The sequence below is a fragment of the Ctenopharyngodon idella genome, chromosome 9, assembly GCF_019924925.1.
Source record: "Ctenopharyngodon idella isolate HZGC_01 chromosome 9, HZGC01, whole genome shotgun sequence".
In the NCBI taxonomy this organism is placed as follows: Eukaryota; Metazoa; Chordata; class Actinopteri; order Cypriniformes; family Xenocyprididae; genus Ctenopharyngodon; species Ctenopharyngodon idella.
In genome coordinates, this window is record NC_067228.1 from 12,495,027 (window position 1) to 12,513,385 (window position 18,359).

At 36.9% G+C, this 18,359-nt stretch overlaps 1 protein-coding gene across 1 annotated transcript; it reads left to right on the forward strand.

Moving 5' to 3' along the window:
* The first annotated feature begins 3 nt into the window (after positions 1–3).
* On the forward strand, positions 4–17,158 carry pgap1 (post-GPI attachment to proteins inositol deacylase 1). The gene is made up of 26 exons (XM_051905509.1): positions 4–1,157; positions 1,758–1,911; positions 2,154–2,329; positions 3,084–3,255; positions 4,488–4,648; positions 4,783–4,835; positions 4,943–5,009; positions 5,081–5,186; positions 5,314–5,372; positions 5,467–5,550; positions 5,972–6,021; positions 6,219–6,270; positions 6,366–6,443; positions 6,610–6,685; positions 7,105–7,178; positions 7,283–7,334; positions 7,422–7,488; positions 7,600–7,705; positions 7,784–7,822; positions 7,906–8,090; positions 8,293–8,523; positions 9,102–9,237; positions 9,459–9,509; positions 9,606–9,820; positions 10,003–10,107; positions 11,773–17,158. The coding sequence occupies exons 1-26, from the start codon at positions 1,026–1,028 to the stop codon at positions 11,912–11,914; spliced, it is 2,823 nt and encodes a 940-aa protein (XP_051761469.1). The 5' UTR covers positions 4–1,025; the 3' UTR covers positions 11,915–17,158.
* Positions 17,159–18,359: the final 1,201 nt, after the last annotated feature.

Genomic DNA, 18,359 nt, shown 5'->3' on the forward strand with positions numbered 1-18,359 from the left:
CAACAAGAAGTAAATTCTGTTTTATTTTAATGTAATTTATTAAAATATCATAATTCATCGAAATATTGTACATTTAAATTATTCTGGCAGAATATTATAAATGGTTAGGTATTCTAATGGAATCTTTTTTATTTTGTGATATATCATATATAGTACAGAAATTCAATTTGAAACTAAATGTTTTCCAATCATTATTCTTTTTCTCTATTTGGTACAGGCTTTTTTCTATTGAACATAAATGCAGTACCTTTCTAGAGCTCTGTAACTTAAAAATATGTCTGTTATGTAGTAAGTTAAGGGAGTGTTTCTAGAAAGAATTTCAGAAATATGCTCTGGTCAAGCTAAGACACCTTTAACCTATTAATTATAGCTGGATTATTGACTCTGGCAAGAAATGAACAGTATTTTTTATAACTGGTTTCTGTCATTTTCTAAAAGTTTTAAGGCAATCCACTGTAAACCACAAAAAAGTACAGATTTTTGCTCATTGTGCTTATTTGTGCTGTGGCTACCTGGAAGATGATGTCATTAAGGATTTTGTTAGTTACAGGGAAAATACAAAAGACTAACAAGATGGAAAGAGCCATTTTTCATGGTGGCAATAGCCACATAATTGTGATTAAAGAACAATTCCATCTCTATTGTTTTATCTGTTATATTAAGAGATATATGTAATGGCGATATGAAAGTGTACTGCATAAGAGTAATTATTTATATTTGATGTGTACTATTGCTCGATTTACCCCTTTCTGCGTTTTAAATAGAGGAGCATTTTTCTACGATGATCCCACTGTTCTCTTGCCATCCCTCCCACTTTCAATTCTGATTGGCCAAACTCAGAACCTATTCCCTCTCTCGATTGGCTAACTTTCCTGTCTGCGTCGTGACGTAGCCCCAGGAGCTGCGTGACAGGTCCGTAGGAGGTTTCCTATAGGTTTAAACAGGCAGTGTGTGGGTTTACAACAAGGAAAGCGTTGACACGATTACAATGAATTTGTGAATATAATAAAGCTTACTTTGGAGACATGAGACTTGCTGTATACGCGTTTTACGGCGTTGCTCTTGGGCTTTTGCTCGTGGGTGTGCGGGAATTATTATTTGGTTTCGAGGAGAATCGATGCAGCATGACATACATGTTCGAGTACCCAGAATACCGAGTGAGTATCAATGGAAAAATAGGCTATATCACTGTTGTTTTCTTGACATGTTTGGTTTACATCTATTAAAATGCACAATTTATTAGTACGTTAATTAGAGCAACATTAATAGCTCACTTGAGTGTGCACAATTCACTGGCAGGCCATGCATCAGTTCCTCATACCTGTCACTCTACCTGTTGTTTTGGCAATAACAAACATTCCTAATCAGCAACATCAGTCATTATACAATGTTTATAAGGGCAGAACACCCCTTTAAACCTCTGGTATTAGGGGTGTGACCCTCGGCAGTCAAAACAGACCGAAGACAATAAGTGTAACATTTCTTTTAATGAAATGAATGTACTATATTTTGTTTAAATAATATTCACTCCTTAATATTTTTTTGTGTGTATTTAGCAATTAAGATGTTTGCTTATTATGTGGTGACATATATATCTCAAAACGAAGCTCTAAATGTCACATTCAAACCTGCATCACAACCTGTACATACATTTAAAGTTCCGTTTGTGTCAGAAATCCTCGATTTGTTTGTGGTCTTGCATTATCCTCTGCGCGTGAAAACTTACAGCTGTTATTTGTGTACGTGCGCGTTTGCAGCGCGTACAGCTTCCGAGGCGTGTCGCGCGCCAGTACCCATCATACGGGCTGTATCTGTATGGAGAGGGCGCATATGCTCAGGAGACCAGAGGACTCAAGCTCACCGGCGCACCTGTGCTCTTCCTGCCGGGGAATGCGGGGAGCTACAAGCAAGGTGAGATGGAACTGTTTTTCCTCAATATTTCAATCAGTACACACATATATGCTTATGTGATATGAATAGCTTGACCTTGTTTATTTGTCTCCAAGGTGGGTTTTGACTGTTTGGATACAGAAAACCTGTTTGTTATCCTTTACAGACTTTGTCCCAGTGCTAATGAAACTTTCTGATTAAACATTGGAAGTGAGATGTGAGAGCTTTTTGCAACAAAGATGTTGTTGTACTCCCTCTTGCAGCTCGTTCTCTGGGTTCGGTGGCGTTGAGGAAGGCTGAGAACCTGGACAGACCGATCCATATGAATGTGTTCACTATTGACTTCAATGAGGAGCTGGTGGCCCTGTATGGGGGCAGTTTGCGCAGACAAACTCAGTTTCTACATGAAAGCATCAAAGCCATCTTGCGCCTTTATAAGGTCAGAAGTCAAGGGGTCCTTTTTCCCTTTTCATCTCTTTTTGCCCCTTTACTTTCTTCCACTTTCCTTTGTTAATTTTCTTTCTCTCCCTTTTCTTTTGGTTACTTCACCCTTTCCTTTCCATCCTTTTCTGTCCCTTTCTCTCTTTGTTGAAATTACAGATCACAAATTACAGTATTCTACACTTTCGTTAGTATGCACAGTGCACCCAGTTCACGAGCACCCAGTATCTTTCCAGTATCTGTTTTGGGTTGACCGCACACGCAAACAAAATATTTCTTACAGTGCACTCTAACTTTTGGCAACAAGCATTGTCTCCTCCAGACTGAAAATGGCAAAAAATCTGTACAACAGAATGTAGTACATTCCAGCCTTAACCCTCTGATCTGAGGTGATTTTTGGGCCCTGGAGATGTTTTTACATGCCCTGACATTTGTGCTTATTTCAGGTACTTATAAGATTTTAATGGCTAAAGTCTGATAGTCTGCAGATTTTGGGAATTTTACAGAAAATCACATACTGTATGATAGGCACAGATTCCGATTTTTAGCTTCAGACTATGATTCCATCCAGTTGGAAGACTTAAAATTGTTTGATATTTTGAGCAGATTTTAGAAGTGTATGATACCAGACTTTAAAAGTCATGTAGTGTTTTCCGGTCTTTGGTGACTTTGTAATTGAAGCTCACTGCTATTAGTAGATCTACATCTTCATCTAAAGCAATGGTCTTTTCACTACATTCCCATGGCTGCAGGACTGTCCAGACCCCCCCACAGGTGTGGTTCTGGTGGGTCACTCCATGGGTGGAGTGGTGGCAAGAGCGTTGTTTACCCTGGCACGCTTCAATCCACGGCTGGTCAGCCTCATCATCACACAGGCCTCCCCCCACCAGGCACCTGTCCTGTCTCTTGACCCTTATATACTGGGTAGGAAAAAAACATACAGACACACATGCATAAATATGTACAGAAGATTTGTTTGAGAGCTTTGAAGGTACACTACCATTCAAAAGTTTGGAGTCAGTAAGATTTTATTTATTTTTAATTTTTTTTGAAAGAAAGAAATTAATATTTTAATCCTGCAAGGATGCAATAAATGGATAACAAGGGACAGTAAAGACATTTTTAATGTTATAAAAGATTTCTATTTTAAATAAATGCTGTTCTTTTGAACTTTCTATTTATTCAAAAATACAAAATTACAGAAAAAAAGGAATTATTACAGTTTCCACAAAAATATTAAGCAACACAACTGTTTTCAACATTGATCATAATAAGAAATGTTTCTTAAAGGTGCAATATGTAAGATTTTAATAAATAAAGCTGCATCTGATTATACTACGTTAGCTACTTCACAAAATAGTGTTTTTTTTCTGAGGCAAAGCATGGTATTTGCCAAAAATCAAGAAAATTAGATTTAAACAATAAGACTAAACATGATGAGCTATATAACAATAATTAGTTTTCTGTCTATAAATATATCAAAACAGTTGTTCCCTTGTCTATTAAAACATGTAAATATTAAAACGTCTTTGGTGTTTCCATGGTTTCTACAAAATAAAACCGGAAACCGAGGGTAACGTGGGTATGACGCAATTGACAGGCGAATCCTCACACGTCCCGGAGCCTTGGTTAAAATTGCAATTTTCTCACGATTTACAAATAGTTGCAAACATTTGGGATATTGTAAGTACTGAAGTGAATAAAATATATAACACTGGTCTAGTGGTTTTTGGATATTTTACTGCAAAATTCTTACATATTGCACCTTTAAACACCTAATCAGCATATTAGAATGATTTCTGAAGGATCATGTGACACTGAAGACTTGAGTAATGATACTGAAAATTCAGCTTGGCTGTCACAGGAATTAATTACATTTTAAAATATATTAAAATAGAAAACAGTTATTTTGAATTGTAATATTTCACAATATTACTGTACTTACTGTAATTTTGATCGAATACATGCTGCCTTGGTAAACACGAGACTTCTTTCAAATTAAAAAATCTTACCAAACCCAAACTTTTGAATGATAGTGTAGTAGTCAGAAGGTATGGACTCGCATATATTTGTGTATATTTACTTTCTCAAACAAAAAGTTTGATGCAAACATACTTAATTGGTACACTATCATCTGAATTGTGTGTCTGTTACAGAGTTTTACTCCACAGTCAGGCATCGCTGGGCCACAAATGCTGAAGACCTTCGAAATGTTACCGTTCTCTCTGTGGGTGGTGGTTACCTTGACTTCCAGGTGCGTTCTGGCTTGACGGCACTGTCCTGTCCCATCGATGACCTCAATAAGATGTCAGTAGTGGTAGGTCTACTAGCCATTTTCTTTGAGATCTTTTATTAAAAATTTGCTTTAGTTAAATATTTCAACCAGAAACTTTAAAGTACAACCTTCTTTGTTTTCAGTGTCCTTACACTGGTTTTGTAAATTGGTTTTAGGTAACTGCAGTTCCCCGAACCTGGGTTTCCACAGATCATATTTCCATTGTTTGGTATGTTTTTTGTATGCTAACATTGATCATCAAAACTCATGGCTAATTATTTTGTTTCCAAGCTACTTGTAATTTTATCCTTTGTAATTTCAAATACTTCATACAAGGTGCAAGGAGCTGGTTCTGGCCACAGTCCGGGCATTCTTCGACCTTATTGAACCTGAAACGGGGCAGGTGAGCACTGTCCTAATACCATGTTATTGTGTAAGTTTAAAGTGTTTTTATTGACTCATGTTTCTCTTTAGTTCACAGAGAGTCCAGAGAAGCGAATCTCAGTGTTGAACTATCACTTCTTTAGACACCCAGTGCTGCAGCCTGGAGAAGCACAGGATGCCCCTGTCACTTTCTCAGGTCTGTGTTTGTGTGCACATGTATATTTATAGTCTTATCTGTTTTTAACACAGCTGGAAGATAATATCTGAATCTCTCTTTCCTCTTCTTACTATTTTTATCCAAATCTATTCATCCATCCTTCCAGCTCCCCCTGAGGCGTGGAAGGAGGTCAACACACTCCGTCTGTTCTACACTGCCCCCAAGGTGACAATATGTTTCATGAATTTCTGGAAAAATGATGCCAGCAGCTTATGTCTGTACGTTGCACTGATGTAAACCATCCTCCAACTCTTGGCAGGAAGCTCAAGTCAAGTACTTCCTGTTTGCTCTCTCTAGTCGAAGGAAGGCCTACAGTCATTTCCATTGCCGCAGTAATAATATGGTGAGAGTGTCCAACAGCATCACACTCAGAACCCTTTTTTCTTTAAATGTATCATTTTGATTTGAATGTCACAAAACATTACAGTGAAATGAAGTCTATTTAAGAGCATTCCTTTTACATTTATTTTATGTGGTGTAGGCTGTCCCAGTTATGAAGAAAATGTGCATTATTATTGTGCATTCAAATGTAAATTAATGTAAAAATTCTAAAATGTTGTGCTTGTTTATTTTGCAAAGCATTTGGATTTCCACTGCTCACAAAAAATAGTAAAAGTACATATTTTGCAGGAAAATACAGTTTTTCCTTCAGGCAGGCTGTGGTCCAAGTTAAAGTATTCTTTATCTGTCATGACTTGTGCTTATTGTGAATGTTCTCTCAAGCATGTTTTGAAGAGCTATGTGTATCTCTGCATGTTCAACAGGAAATGACCAGCTGGCTATATGGCTGCACACAGATGAGTGGCTCGATGTGGTGAGCAAAATGAACCACATGAATTCCTCTTTTAATTGAAAGTTACCAGGGTCCGTACAGAATCTGCACCCGTAATTTCCACAGTATTCAAATGCCTGTCTTTCACAAAGTTGCCACATTGTTGATGTAAATTGTATAATGTGTGTTATATTATGTGCATTGTAAAGTGCTTCTTTCTGTTTTTCCTCATTTCCCAGTGTTCAGGCAGTAGATCTGTCATCTGAGACAGAGCTCCTTCCAGCCTATAAGGTCAATCTTGTTTTTCTTACACATGTGATAATACAACTTATAATACAACATTTAAAAATAAATTTGATATATAAACACTCTGTGTTCCTTTATAGGCTGTGACAGTGAAAATCAGTGAACTCTTGTCAGTCTCTCATCTCATCATTGATGCCTCTAACCCCAGCGGAGCACAGGTTAACTTACAGTGCACATTATCATGTTCAATTTGAAAACTAGACTACATGAAAGACCACATTAGTATACATTTTTCTTTTTAAAACATGCATTGGATGATTCATGTCAAATTAATTTGCTCGATGAACTCCTAGTTAAAGATACATTCTAAATGTCTGATTGTAGTTTGTAGTGGAGTGTGAGCTGCAGAGAGAGCAGAGCCTGACTGTCTCAGTGCAGGTGCCTCATACGCTGTCCTTTGGTGAGCCAAAATCACGTACATGTATATGTTGACATTTTACTTTTAAGGCACTTTCATTTAGAGCAAAGTTTTTCTTTAATAACAGCTGCATGAACTCTTTTATTTTTATGCACATTTAAAGTTCCACTGTTACGCCATTTTAAAGGTTCCTCATTTTGTTTTGGAGGTCTCCTAAAATAGGTTTACATGCATCCAAGGTCAAAAAACACTTTAATTTTTTCATATACATTGCAGCATCACCTCTTTTCTCACCGTGTCTGAAGCAGTTCACTAAAGGACTCTGTCTCTCTAAACCTCTCCTTTGCGAGAGCCTATTCTGCTCTGATTGGTCAAATTGGTCATTCTTACTTACTTTTTAAAACCAAGTAAGTTGTGTTTAATGTATGCAAATATTTCAACCTGAATGTGACTGTTTGCAGGTCTGACCGTCAGTGACATCAGCATTAACTCCTCTGGGCTGCTCCATACACTAATGCTACAAGACTTTCATCAGGTGATCTCTCACAGCATTCCCTGTCGTTCTGCTCTCCTTTCCTGTTAAATTAAATTAAGATGTATACTCCAAAGCATAAGAAATTCAAGTTTGTGTTCCTTCAGGTTTATCAGGCTTATAGAATAACGATCATGAGCCATTGCAAAACCTCTAAAGGTAACCCGTTATTCAACTTCATCTGCCAGAAATTCAGCATTGTGTTTTAAAAGGCTAACATCTGATACTATACGTGTTGTTACACAGACAGACTGCCCAGTGTTTACAGACTGAGGGTACCTTGGTTTCACGAAGACTCCTTTGCTATGGCAAGGTAGAAAGATTTTTGTCATTAATAATCAGCCAGCTTTCCTCATCTCTCCACAGCTCTCATCAGAGTACTGATGATTGTGTCTTTTAAAACTTTGTATGTTTTCCACCAAAGTATTCCTTCGGTATCTGAGATCTACAGCATGCTTCACACCAGCCGCCCAGACAACACCTCCAGTGCCATCCTGCAGCTCCACACTGCCCCCAACTGCCAATACAGGGTATTTCATCCACATCCATTGTTTTCTCAAAGGTAAACCTACCAGTAAGACAGCCGACATTGTCTTGTTTCTCTACAGGTGTCTATTCGGACTTCATTTCCCAAAGTGCTTGGGCAGGTATGTTTACATTTTGGTATTTAATTTGCCATTTCAACTTTGAACCCAGAGTCTCATATTCAAAACGAATTGTTGTTCTTTAGATTCTTCGTTTCTGTGGTCCAGTTCTGCCCGTCTACTCAGCTGTAGTGCTTCTCCTGATGATCAGGGCTCAGCTGAGCTCTGTCAAAAGATCGGGGCATCCTGTTGGAATGCAAGAGGCAATGAGTAAATCCTTACAGCTCCACAAACTGGAACTGCCTGTGCTCCTGCTGCTGCTGCTGCTCAGGTGAGTCTTGACACAGTGTCTGTCTGCTGTATTTGACTGCTGATTCTCTTTTTCTGCAAAACATAGGAGCCTAAACAGGCAATGTTCCATTCTGAAGATTCAAAATAAATGGTTGTCAGAGAATTATACAGTTATACATCATATACAGTATGTATCATATCTCTTTTTTTTCCCATTTAATCTTTTCTTTTTTCTATTATAGGCAGAGCTGGTTTCAGGATGTCTGGTCCTTTCTTGGTCTTCCTTGGGTGGATACTCTTCCTCTAAACTCTGTGGAAAGCATATCCCAGGATCCAAAAGCCTCTATGCAGGAATGGCCTCGTCTAGTGTCCCCACTGCTCTGTGTGCTCGGTGCAGCCATTGCATTCTGGGGTAGCACAGTCCTCAGAGTGTCTGTCTACTTCCTGTCCTTTTTTCTTGCTCCACTGCACAGGTGAAAATCATGTTAATAACTGCTTTGTAGTAGGTGCTTTGAGTAAATAGATGTTTCACATGAATTAATTTGTATGTTTTGATCTAAATCAACAAACAAAAATGAACACACTTGTTGTTCTGTGAGTTGCAATGCATTTATCTAAATTTTAAAATGTTTCATACTTATACACTGTTTAAGGGGTCAGTAAGATTTATTTTATTTATTTGTTTGAAAGATATTAGTACTTTTAAATTAAATTGATCAAAAGTAACAAAGACTTTTATAATGTTACAAAGATTTCAAACAAATGCTCTTCCAAGGAATCCTGGGGGGGGGGATTTCTTATAATTATCAATGTTTTCAACATTGATAATTATAAGAAACGTTTTTTATGCATCAGATCAGCATATTGGTGATTTCTGAAGGATCATATGACACTAAAGACTGGAGTAATGATGCTGAAAATTCAGCTTTGCTTTTAAAATATATTAAAATAGGAAACAATTATTTTTAATTTGTAATAATACAAATACACATGCAAGAAGTTTACGTAAAAAAAAATAAAAAATTAAATGTTGATGTATCACTGTTTGTAGACCTTCAGTGTCCCGGGATTGTGGCACGCTTCGTCTTCATACTCAGATTCTCCTGATCATCTCTCTGAGTGTGCTGGGAGGCGTCACCTGTGGAGCGCTGGCTCTTATGGTCTCCGCTCTTCTCCACTTCTACAGAGTGAGTGACCTTAAGGCATTTTCATACCTTCTTCATATAAAGATGTGTATAAGAGGTTTGTAAGAGGAATTATTATTCTAATCTAGAGAGATTGGTTTGCTTGACTTGAATTTATTCCTGCTGATGCTTATAATAGTTACTAAAATATTACTCTTTCTTAATCTGAATGCAATTATCTTCATAATGATTTTAATCTCCTGTGATTGTCTGTCTTTGTCCAGGTGCTTAGATTACAGATGACAGAGAGATCACTGAGCCACATGTTGAACCTGGTATAAATATCTTATTTTACATCATTTATCAATTTTCTGACTCTAGTTGGCTCACAATACCTGTATTTTCTAAACGTTTTGTTCTCGTTAAACCAGGCGCCCCAGAAAGTTTCACAAAACTCAGAAAATGGTTTTCATGGCACTGATTCTCACAGCAATGGTAAAGAATGTAATGGCAGCCCTTTACTGTCAGAATCAGTTCTACAAGACGTCCGAGATGATCTGCAGCTCCACTTCAGTTTGTCCACAATGCTTACTCTTACCATGATGTTCAGCACCCCTTCCCTTATCCACTGGAAGCACAATCTCAGGTAATAGAGCAATGTCAGGTGCAGATTCATTAGAAATGTATAATCTCATATAAGTTACTAAAGTGGAGCAAGTAACTTATGAGATTATAAGAGAGCAACAGCCTGAAAGTGAAGAGAAAGTACTCAATAGCCAAAGTCCTCTAGGAGTTTTTAATTTGCACATGTGTATGTGTCTTGTTCAGATATTGGGTTCATTTGGATCCTGACCCCTGCTGGCCTCACATTCTACCCCTGCTCATCAGCTCTGTGCTGCTCATCAACTGTAACACAAATACACTCCTCCGCAGGTTTGTGTGCATTTCTTACAAAATTAGTCATGTAATTTTACATAATTTCATATAGTCATGTTCATTACTGACACTCTTTAGGAAGCTAATATGGCCATATCAAAGAGCATTTAAAATAATCTCAATATTTACGAAGATTGCTTAAGTATAATTCAAAATCATTATAAATATAATTCACTACATATTTGTGATGAATTTATGAATTATATGTATACACACTGATGAGCCAAAACATTGACTAGTGGTGAAGAGAATATTGTTGATTGTTTACTAACAAGGCCACATATTATGGTCGGGGTAGATTAGATGATTAATAGTTCTCGTAATCAACATGTTGGATGCAGAAGAAATGGGAGAAAGAAATAAAGACCTGAGCAACTTTGACAAGGGCCAAATTGTTATGGCAAGGCAACTGGGTGAGAGTATCTGTAAAACGGCAAGGTTTGTGGGTTTGCTTCCGGTCAGCAGTGGTGAGAATTTACCAACAGTGGTCCAAAGAGGGACAGATCGCAAACTGGCGACAGGGTGTTGGGCGCCCAAGGCTCATCAATGCATGAGGGCAACGAAGGCTATCCCGTCTGGTCTGAGCCAACTACTGTGTCTACTGTGGCACAAGTCACACAAAATTTTAATGATGGTTATGTGAGGATTGTGTCACACAGTGTCATCACACTCTGCTGCATATGGGACTGCATAGCTGCAGGCCAATCAGAGTGCCTATGATGACCCCTGTCCACTGTCGAAAGCACCTACAATGGGCATGTGAGAGTTGGAACTGGACCTTGGAGCAGTGAAAGAAGATTGCCTGGTCTGATGAGTCCCGGTTTGTGTGTGTGCCATTTACCTGGGGAAGCAATGGCACCAGGATGCACGACAAGCCGGTGGAGGGAGTGTGATGCTCTGGGCAATGTTCTGCTGGGAAACCCTCTGTCCGGCCATTCATGCGGATGTAAATTTGACATGTGCCACCAACCTCAACATCACTGCAAACCAGGTCCACCCCTTCATGACAATGGTGTTCCCTGGTGGAATTTGCATCTTTTTTTAGCAGGATAATGAACCCTGCCACACTGCACACATTGTTCAGGAATGGTTTGGGGAACATGATCAAGCGCTCAAGGTGTTGCCCTGGCCTTCAAATTCCCCAGATCTCAATCCAATGGAGCATCTGTGGTATATGCTGGAACAAGAAGTTCAATCCACAGTGGCTCCACCTCACAACCTATAGGGCTTGAAGGATCTGCTGCTAATGTCTTGGTGCCAGATACCACAGGATACCTTCAGGGGTCTTGTAGAGTCCGCGCCTCGGCGGGTTGGATGACCAAAAGTGTATTAAGCAGGTTGTCATAATGTTTTGGCTCATCAGTCATATTTTATATATTCATACAGTATACACAAATACACGCACACTATTTTTGAAAGAAGGCTGCATTTATTTGATCAAAAATACTGTAAAACAGTAATATTGTAAAATAGTAGTAACTGTTCCTGTGATGGCAAAGCTGAATTTTCAGCATCATTACTCCAGTCTTCATAACATTATAAATGGCTCTACTGTATCTTTTGATCAATTTAATGCATCCTTGCTGAATAAAAGTGTTAATTTCTTTCTTACAAAAAAAGCTCTAACAAGGCTGTGTGTCTGTATTTACACTTGTATTACAGCAAACTGATGCTTAATCTGATGGTCCATCTACTGCTGCCGCTGTGTGTGGGAATGCTGGCTTTTTGTCCACTGCACATTTACAGAGTCACTTACTTCGTGTCTGCAGCTCTGACCCTCTTCGTCTGCTCTTGTTACTTTTGACTTCCCTGCAAACTTTAAAAGTGAGTCTGCATTGAGATTAGATCAAGACCTGGGTTTTGTATAAATCCTTACCAGGTCAGACCAAAACAGCCTTATAACCCTGTGTGTATTCAGTGGGATCACATCAGTGGACCAGCACATCCAGAGTTATGTGATTTGTCGTATGTCATCATTTGTAGCTTCTTGACAGGGTATTACATTTGTTAATGATGGTATGTCTGTATTCATGAGCAATACCTCTTGTCCATAAGGCTAGTTTCCCAGACACATTTTAAGCCTAGGCCTGAACCAGTGGCAGATTTAGACATAGGCGTCATGGGCAACCGCCCAGGGCGGCATCTTGCAGGGGGCAGCACGGGGGGAAGGGATGGTTTGCACAGGGCGCCATACTGCCACTGGCCTGAACTAAGTTAATCTAAGACTATGCTTAATCAGTGTCTGGGAAGCTAGCCTGTACTGGAGTGTGTGTTGGGGGTGGTGGGAGCGTATCTGTCTGATTTAGTGTTAATTCTTAAAGTCAACATGAAATCATAATTGTTAGGGATACACAATATATCAGTATCTTATCTGTTTTCAGATAATAATTTTTTTTTTTATATATATATATTTTTATTTTTTATTTTTTTACCACCATCTGACGACATTGGATATTTAATTTTGCTGCTCATTTCCCCTATTTTTACAATAAGATTACCTTTGCTGTCATCTAAAACTCACTTAAAGGGTTAGTTCACCCAAAAATGAAAATTCTGTCATTAATTACTCACCCTCGTGCCGTTTTACACCCGTAAGACCTTTGTTGATCTTCGGAACACAAATCAAGATATTTTTGTTTAAATCCGATGGCTCCGTGAGGCCTACATAGGGAGCAATGACATTTCCTCTCTCAAGATCCATAAAGGTACTAAAAACATATTTAAATCAGTTCATGTGAGTACAGTGGTTCAATATTAATATTATAAAATGACGAGAATATTTTTGGTACGCCAAAAAAATCAAAATAACGACTTATTTAGTGATGGCCAAATCAGCGTGTCGGATTTAAACAAAAATATCTCAATTTGCGTTCCGAAGATTAACGAAAGTCTTACGGGTGTGGAACGACATGAGAGTGAGTAATAAATGACAGAATTTTCATTTTTGGGTGAACTAACCCTTTAAAGTTCATGTTTAAAAACACAAATATTTTAATCTTTAAGAAATTTTAAAAATACATTATAATGTTGTGAGGCCTAAATTCACATGTAGCGTTTAAAATTGGTTTCTTTTTTTAGTGATTACAAAATTATTTATACAAAATGGTATGACATTTTAATATTAGTCAAGTAACGGTTATCAGCCATAACATAATCGTTCATCCATATCAGCCAGAATTTTAAAAACGGTGCCCTAACGACTTACAGTTTACTTCTCTCCTTGTGCATGATTCATTAGTGCATGTTACTCCCAAAAAAATAAAAAATAAAAAATCTTTAATTAAATCTTGAGAAATGGATCTGTAAGAACACCTACATTTTCTCCAGTCTAAATAAATTGTAATTATTTTATTTTGCTTATTGATTCAGCTTATTGTAGTGTGGATAGTAACTGAAAAGTTCATAGTACTAGTGAATGTGATGTAAAAACCGTTAAAAAAAACGTTCTGTTCACTTACACTAATGTTATCACTTTCATATGAGGCTTTTCTTTTTTCACTTGACCGTGAGAAGCATTTGCTTTCATTCTGATTCACAGAATCAACAATTTAAGTTACTTAACAATTTTGTAGTTTAGCAAGAGAAAAATGCATTTACGATTCATCCCAGCCCCTGTTACTATAATATCCAATCAATTTTTACAAATTTTTCAGTAAATCATGCTGTTCATGGAAATCTTCACTTCATCCCCGAGTCAATTTTCAGTGGATGAAATCAGTTCCCATTCAGCTCATTTTTGACTATCCTTTTTCATATCATACATCATTATCAAAATGTCACATTACGGAAGTAAAAAAAAAAAGGGTTGCGGATACTTTTTCATGTTGACTTTAAGGATGTAAAAGCAGCTTTAGGTGTTTGTTCAGCTTTTCTGCGAGTCACATGTCTGTGAGACACGGGAGTCTGTGAGAATGATCGGATCTCTGCCTGTTCTATCTTTGATCTGTCATTTCTGCCTTAAACCATTTAGCTTTGAATGCACATGTAATGCCTGTAGATGCTGAAATATCTCTGTGTTAGACAGATCGGTTCATATTAACACCCCTTTTGCATTAACTGAATCTGTAAGGCAAGGAACATAACCTTCTGTCTTTAGCCGTTACTGTGAGTTTCGCGAGGTGCGATCACAGAACTGGACTGACGAGCAATATGAAGATTTTATATCAGCATCAATGTGCACAATTTGTGATGTTAAAAAGACATCACGGTTATGGTTATAGCGCAGTCTTATAACCTGAGACGAATTATTAGAAACACTGCCACAGTCACAGTAGCCATGAGATTGTTGCAGTCTGCATAGCTTTTTTTAAAATGTAATGTTTGATGAATGCTGTTGATGGTCCGTCTGTGTTCTTCACACACTGCTCAGCAGCGTCTCTCTGCTCTTTTATCATTTGATCTGCTCATGATTCAGGATTGCTTACCTGAGAGCTGAAATTATACTTTGTCATCCTGAATCAAATGAGAGAACGGTGCCTTTCGTGTAATATGCCCCTGCTTCTCTGATACCCGTTTGCAATGTAATCTTCTCATCATTGAGGACGGATGTTGAGGATGTTTGTCAGTCCATCCAAGTAGTCTATTTAAATCAGATGTCCTTCTCTCACAGGATGTACTTGACCAAAAAACACTCATATGGCACAAAATTGTGTCTTCTGCACTGTGAATGTACATGAATGTGTGTGTGTGTGTATTTTAGATGTTTTGCAGTGAGCTTTGATGTGTGTTGTCTTTTTTTATATGTTGCAATCTTGCTCTGCCTCATGTTCAATTTAAGCTGTTTTTGTGGTAAAAGTCTGAAAGGATGCCTTTTTTCTATCAGTATGATTGTGACTGATTGTTTTCAGCGGTGTTCACTGTGATTGTGCCACAATATTTTGAGGCCAGGATCTGATTTTATGTCTCAAAGCAGACTGCTAATTTGGGGCCATGTAATGAGTACACTCACCATCTGCAATGAAGCCAAACAGATCCAACAGCAGCTCTTTAACTCTGCAGCAATGACAGCAATGTTTGTATTGATGCTTCTGAGGCTTCTGAGCAATTTAATGAAGAACTTGCGTAAACTTATTTTGTTTAATAGAGTGTTGTGGGAAATAAAATGTTATGTGATAATATTAAAGGTGCAGTGTGTAAATTTTAGCAGCATCTAGCGATGAGGTTGCGAATTGCAATATAGAGAAGCTACGGTGGCCAACACAGGACAAAAATGTTGTCATCTGAGACAGCAGAGAGAAGCCAGTCAAGCAAACACACTCTGTAGAGTAGTTTGTCCGTTTAGGGCTACTGTAGAAACATGCTGGCGCAAAATGGAGATTTAACATGCAAGGGGACCCGCTGTGTATGTAGATAGAAATGGCTCATTCTAAGGTAATAAAATCATAACGGTTCATTATGTAACATATTTATTCACCACATAGTTATATATTATATTGCAGTCCTGTCAATTTACACATTGCACCTTTAACAGTTGAATGTTAATTGTAAAGACAGATGGTTCAAAGTTTGGGTTCAGTAAAATATATTTCAGCAAGGGTGCATTCAACTGATCAAATGTGTCAAACTTCTATTTCAAATGCTGTTCTTTTGAACTTTATATTCATTAATGAATCCTAAAAAAAACATCAGGGTTTCCACAAAATATTAACCGGCACAACCTTTTTCAACATTGGTATGTTTCTTGAGCACCAAATCAACATATTAAAATAATTTCTGAAGGATCATGTGACATTGAAGACTAAAGTAATGGCTACTGAAAATTTATGTAAAATAAATTACATTTTAAAATGTATTTAAATTTCATAATATTACTGTTTTTACTGTATTTTTGATCACATAAATGCAGCCTTGGTGAGTGTTTAAAAAAACAATAAAACATCTTGACCCTAAAAATTGAATGATAGATTAAAACTAATATTTGAGATTTGATTTTAAAAATGTAATGTTAAAATTAATTGAAAATTAAAATTAAATTTAACTGACAATTAAAAATTTTATATTAATGCTTTTTTTAATATCAGTCGAACAATAATTGACCTTTAGAAAAAATGTGAAAAATGAGGGAACAAAAGCCTACAGGCCTGCACAATCCACAGTCATTCTGTGTGAGAAACACAGATCCAGTATTTCTGTTGGCTTTGAGATGGGTTTCAAGTTTAGCTGTGACTGTTTTGATTTTTTTTATATATATATATATATATAATATATATATATAACTATAAAATGCAGCTCACTGCCTCATGAACCTAAATGCTGTTGTGCTTTAATATAGTTGCAGTGACTTGTCTGTTATATATAATGGAGCGGTTTAAATCAATATTGTAAGGAGACGGTATTGTCTCATTTGAAAGCTGAATAATAGGTATTTGTAATATTTTAAAATGAAAGCATTAATCAGCAGTTGTAAATTGCTCACTAAAACATAAAATTAAAAAATGTTTACTAAGAGATGTAGAAGTTGATCCAAGTGTGATTATAGTGCTGTTTTGCCTGATTTGTGGTGCTTTTGTAATGAACATATTTCACTCATGTGCAGTAAATACTAAACTGTAAGAGTGTAAATGAACATTTGTCAATGCCTCTTTTATACTGTTCTGTGATGAAGCACTGTCTATTAGCACATGTATGCTAACACATTAGCACTTCTATTGGCAGTCGGGCTGATTTAACATCATTGGCTTGCACCTGTTTGGCCAAACAGCAGCGTCACTGTGATTGGCTGTGATCATTGTTTTCTTAATATGGTGATTAGGGCAGTTCATGCTTATTTCTGGAGCATCTTTTATTGTTATTTATTATACAGACATGATAGAAAGTGTCAGATGTTGTGCACCTGTTTTGTAATTAATTTGTTACAGTGCAGGATAACAAGGTATTTGCCTATCTAATTCTTTGTATATGGTGAAATAACAAAATGAACATTCTCAGGTTGCGAATAATGTGTTGTGGAGTCAGTGGCTTGTAGTGTTTATATCTTAACATGTTATTTTACCCAAAAATATGTGCAATTTGAGCACTACTGCAGTTCCAATAAAAATGTTTACAGAGAGTTGGTTCTCAAGTTTATTGAACTGTGTGTGTGTGTGTGTGTGTGTGTGTGTGTGCGTGCGTACATATTCTTTAGATCAAAGAAGAAAGTCACAATTATTTATATAAATTGTCTTTTCACATTATTTAAATTATTTTTTATTATTTACTTATTTCACTTTTTTTTTTTTTTTTTGCATGCTGTCTCTTTAAAAAGAGGGTGGTATGTTTTAGTAATTCCTAGAAAATCCCTCAAACATATTGTCACTGGGTTAGGGTTAGGGTGCCATTTTAATTCCTTCTAATTAGTCACATTTAATAATATTTTGCATTTTTTCCTCGGCCTAACAGATGGCTGTTAGTCCTGCTGAGATTTGGCCACTGCAGCTGCCAAAACACCATTTGACTGGGTTTAGATGGAGATGTTGAAGTTTTCTTTCATCTCAGTTGAAAGACAGAAAACTATATAATCACAATGTCTTCTAATATCTGATGTAATGTTCCGCTTCACTGAACAGTCCACCTCTCCATTCATAAATGCATAAATCATTTGGCATGCAGCTCATTTATAGTCAGCAGTATTTACTCCCAGGATGGCACAGAATTAATGTGAACACACGTGTCTGGAGTGAGATCCAATGAGAGGGTCTATGAGTGTTCAGAATAAACCACAGAATATGAATACAAATGCCGTCCGCAACAGAGCAGAGTCAAGCACAGTCACATCAAACAGAAGATTCATGGAATGGAAAGAGGTTTCAACCCTGACAGAACATATTTTCATTAGTTTTGTCTAATGTAAACCTTTAAAAAAAATGCATATTTTAAACATTTTAATTGCCATTAGTTAATGCAAACAAATTATACAAATGACAATTTATTAATCTTTGTTAATGTTAATAAATACTTTTGCTCATTTTTAAATCATGTGCATTTGTACAACTTGAAATATTAGACATTTTTAACATTAAGAAATGCTGTAAATTTTTTGTTATTGATTTAACTAACCAGTTGAACCATATTGTATAGAAATCTTAAATGCCTGATGCAGAGCTATTTACAATCTTTCACAGGAAAAATTGAACATGTTTGAAAGTAAGTATTTGCATTTCAGTTTGTTTCTTTAATGTTTATATGTGTTAGATGTGGGATGACTAAGGATAATGTGCATTGTGACTATTGTATTATACTTTGAGACACATGCACATATATATATATAACAT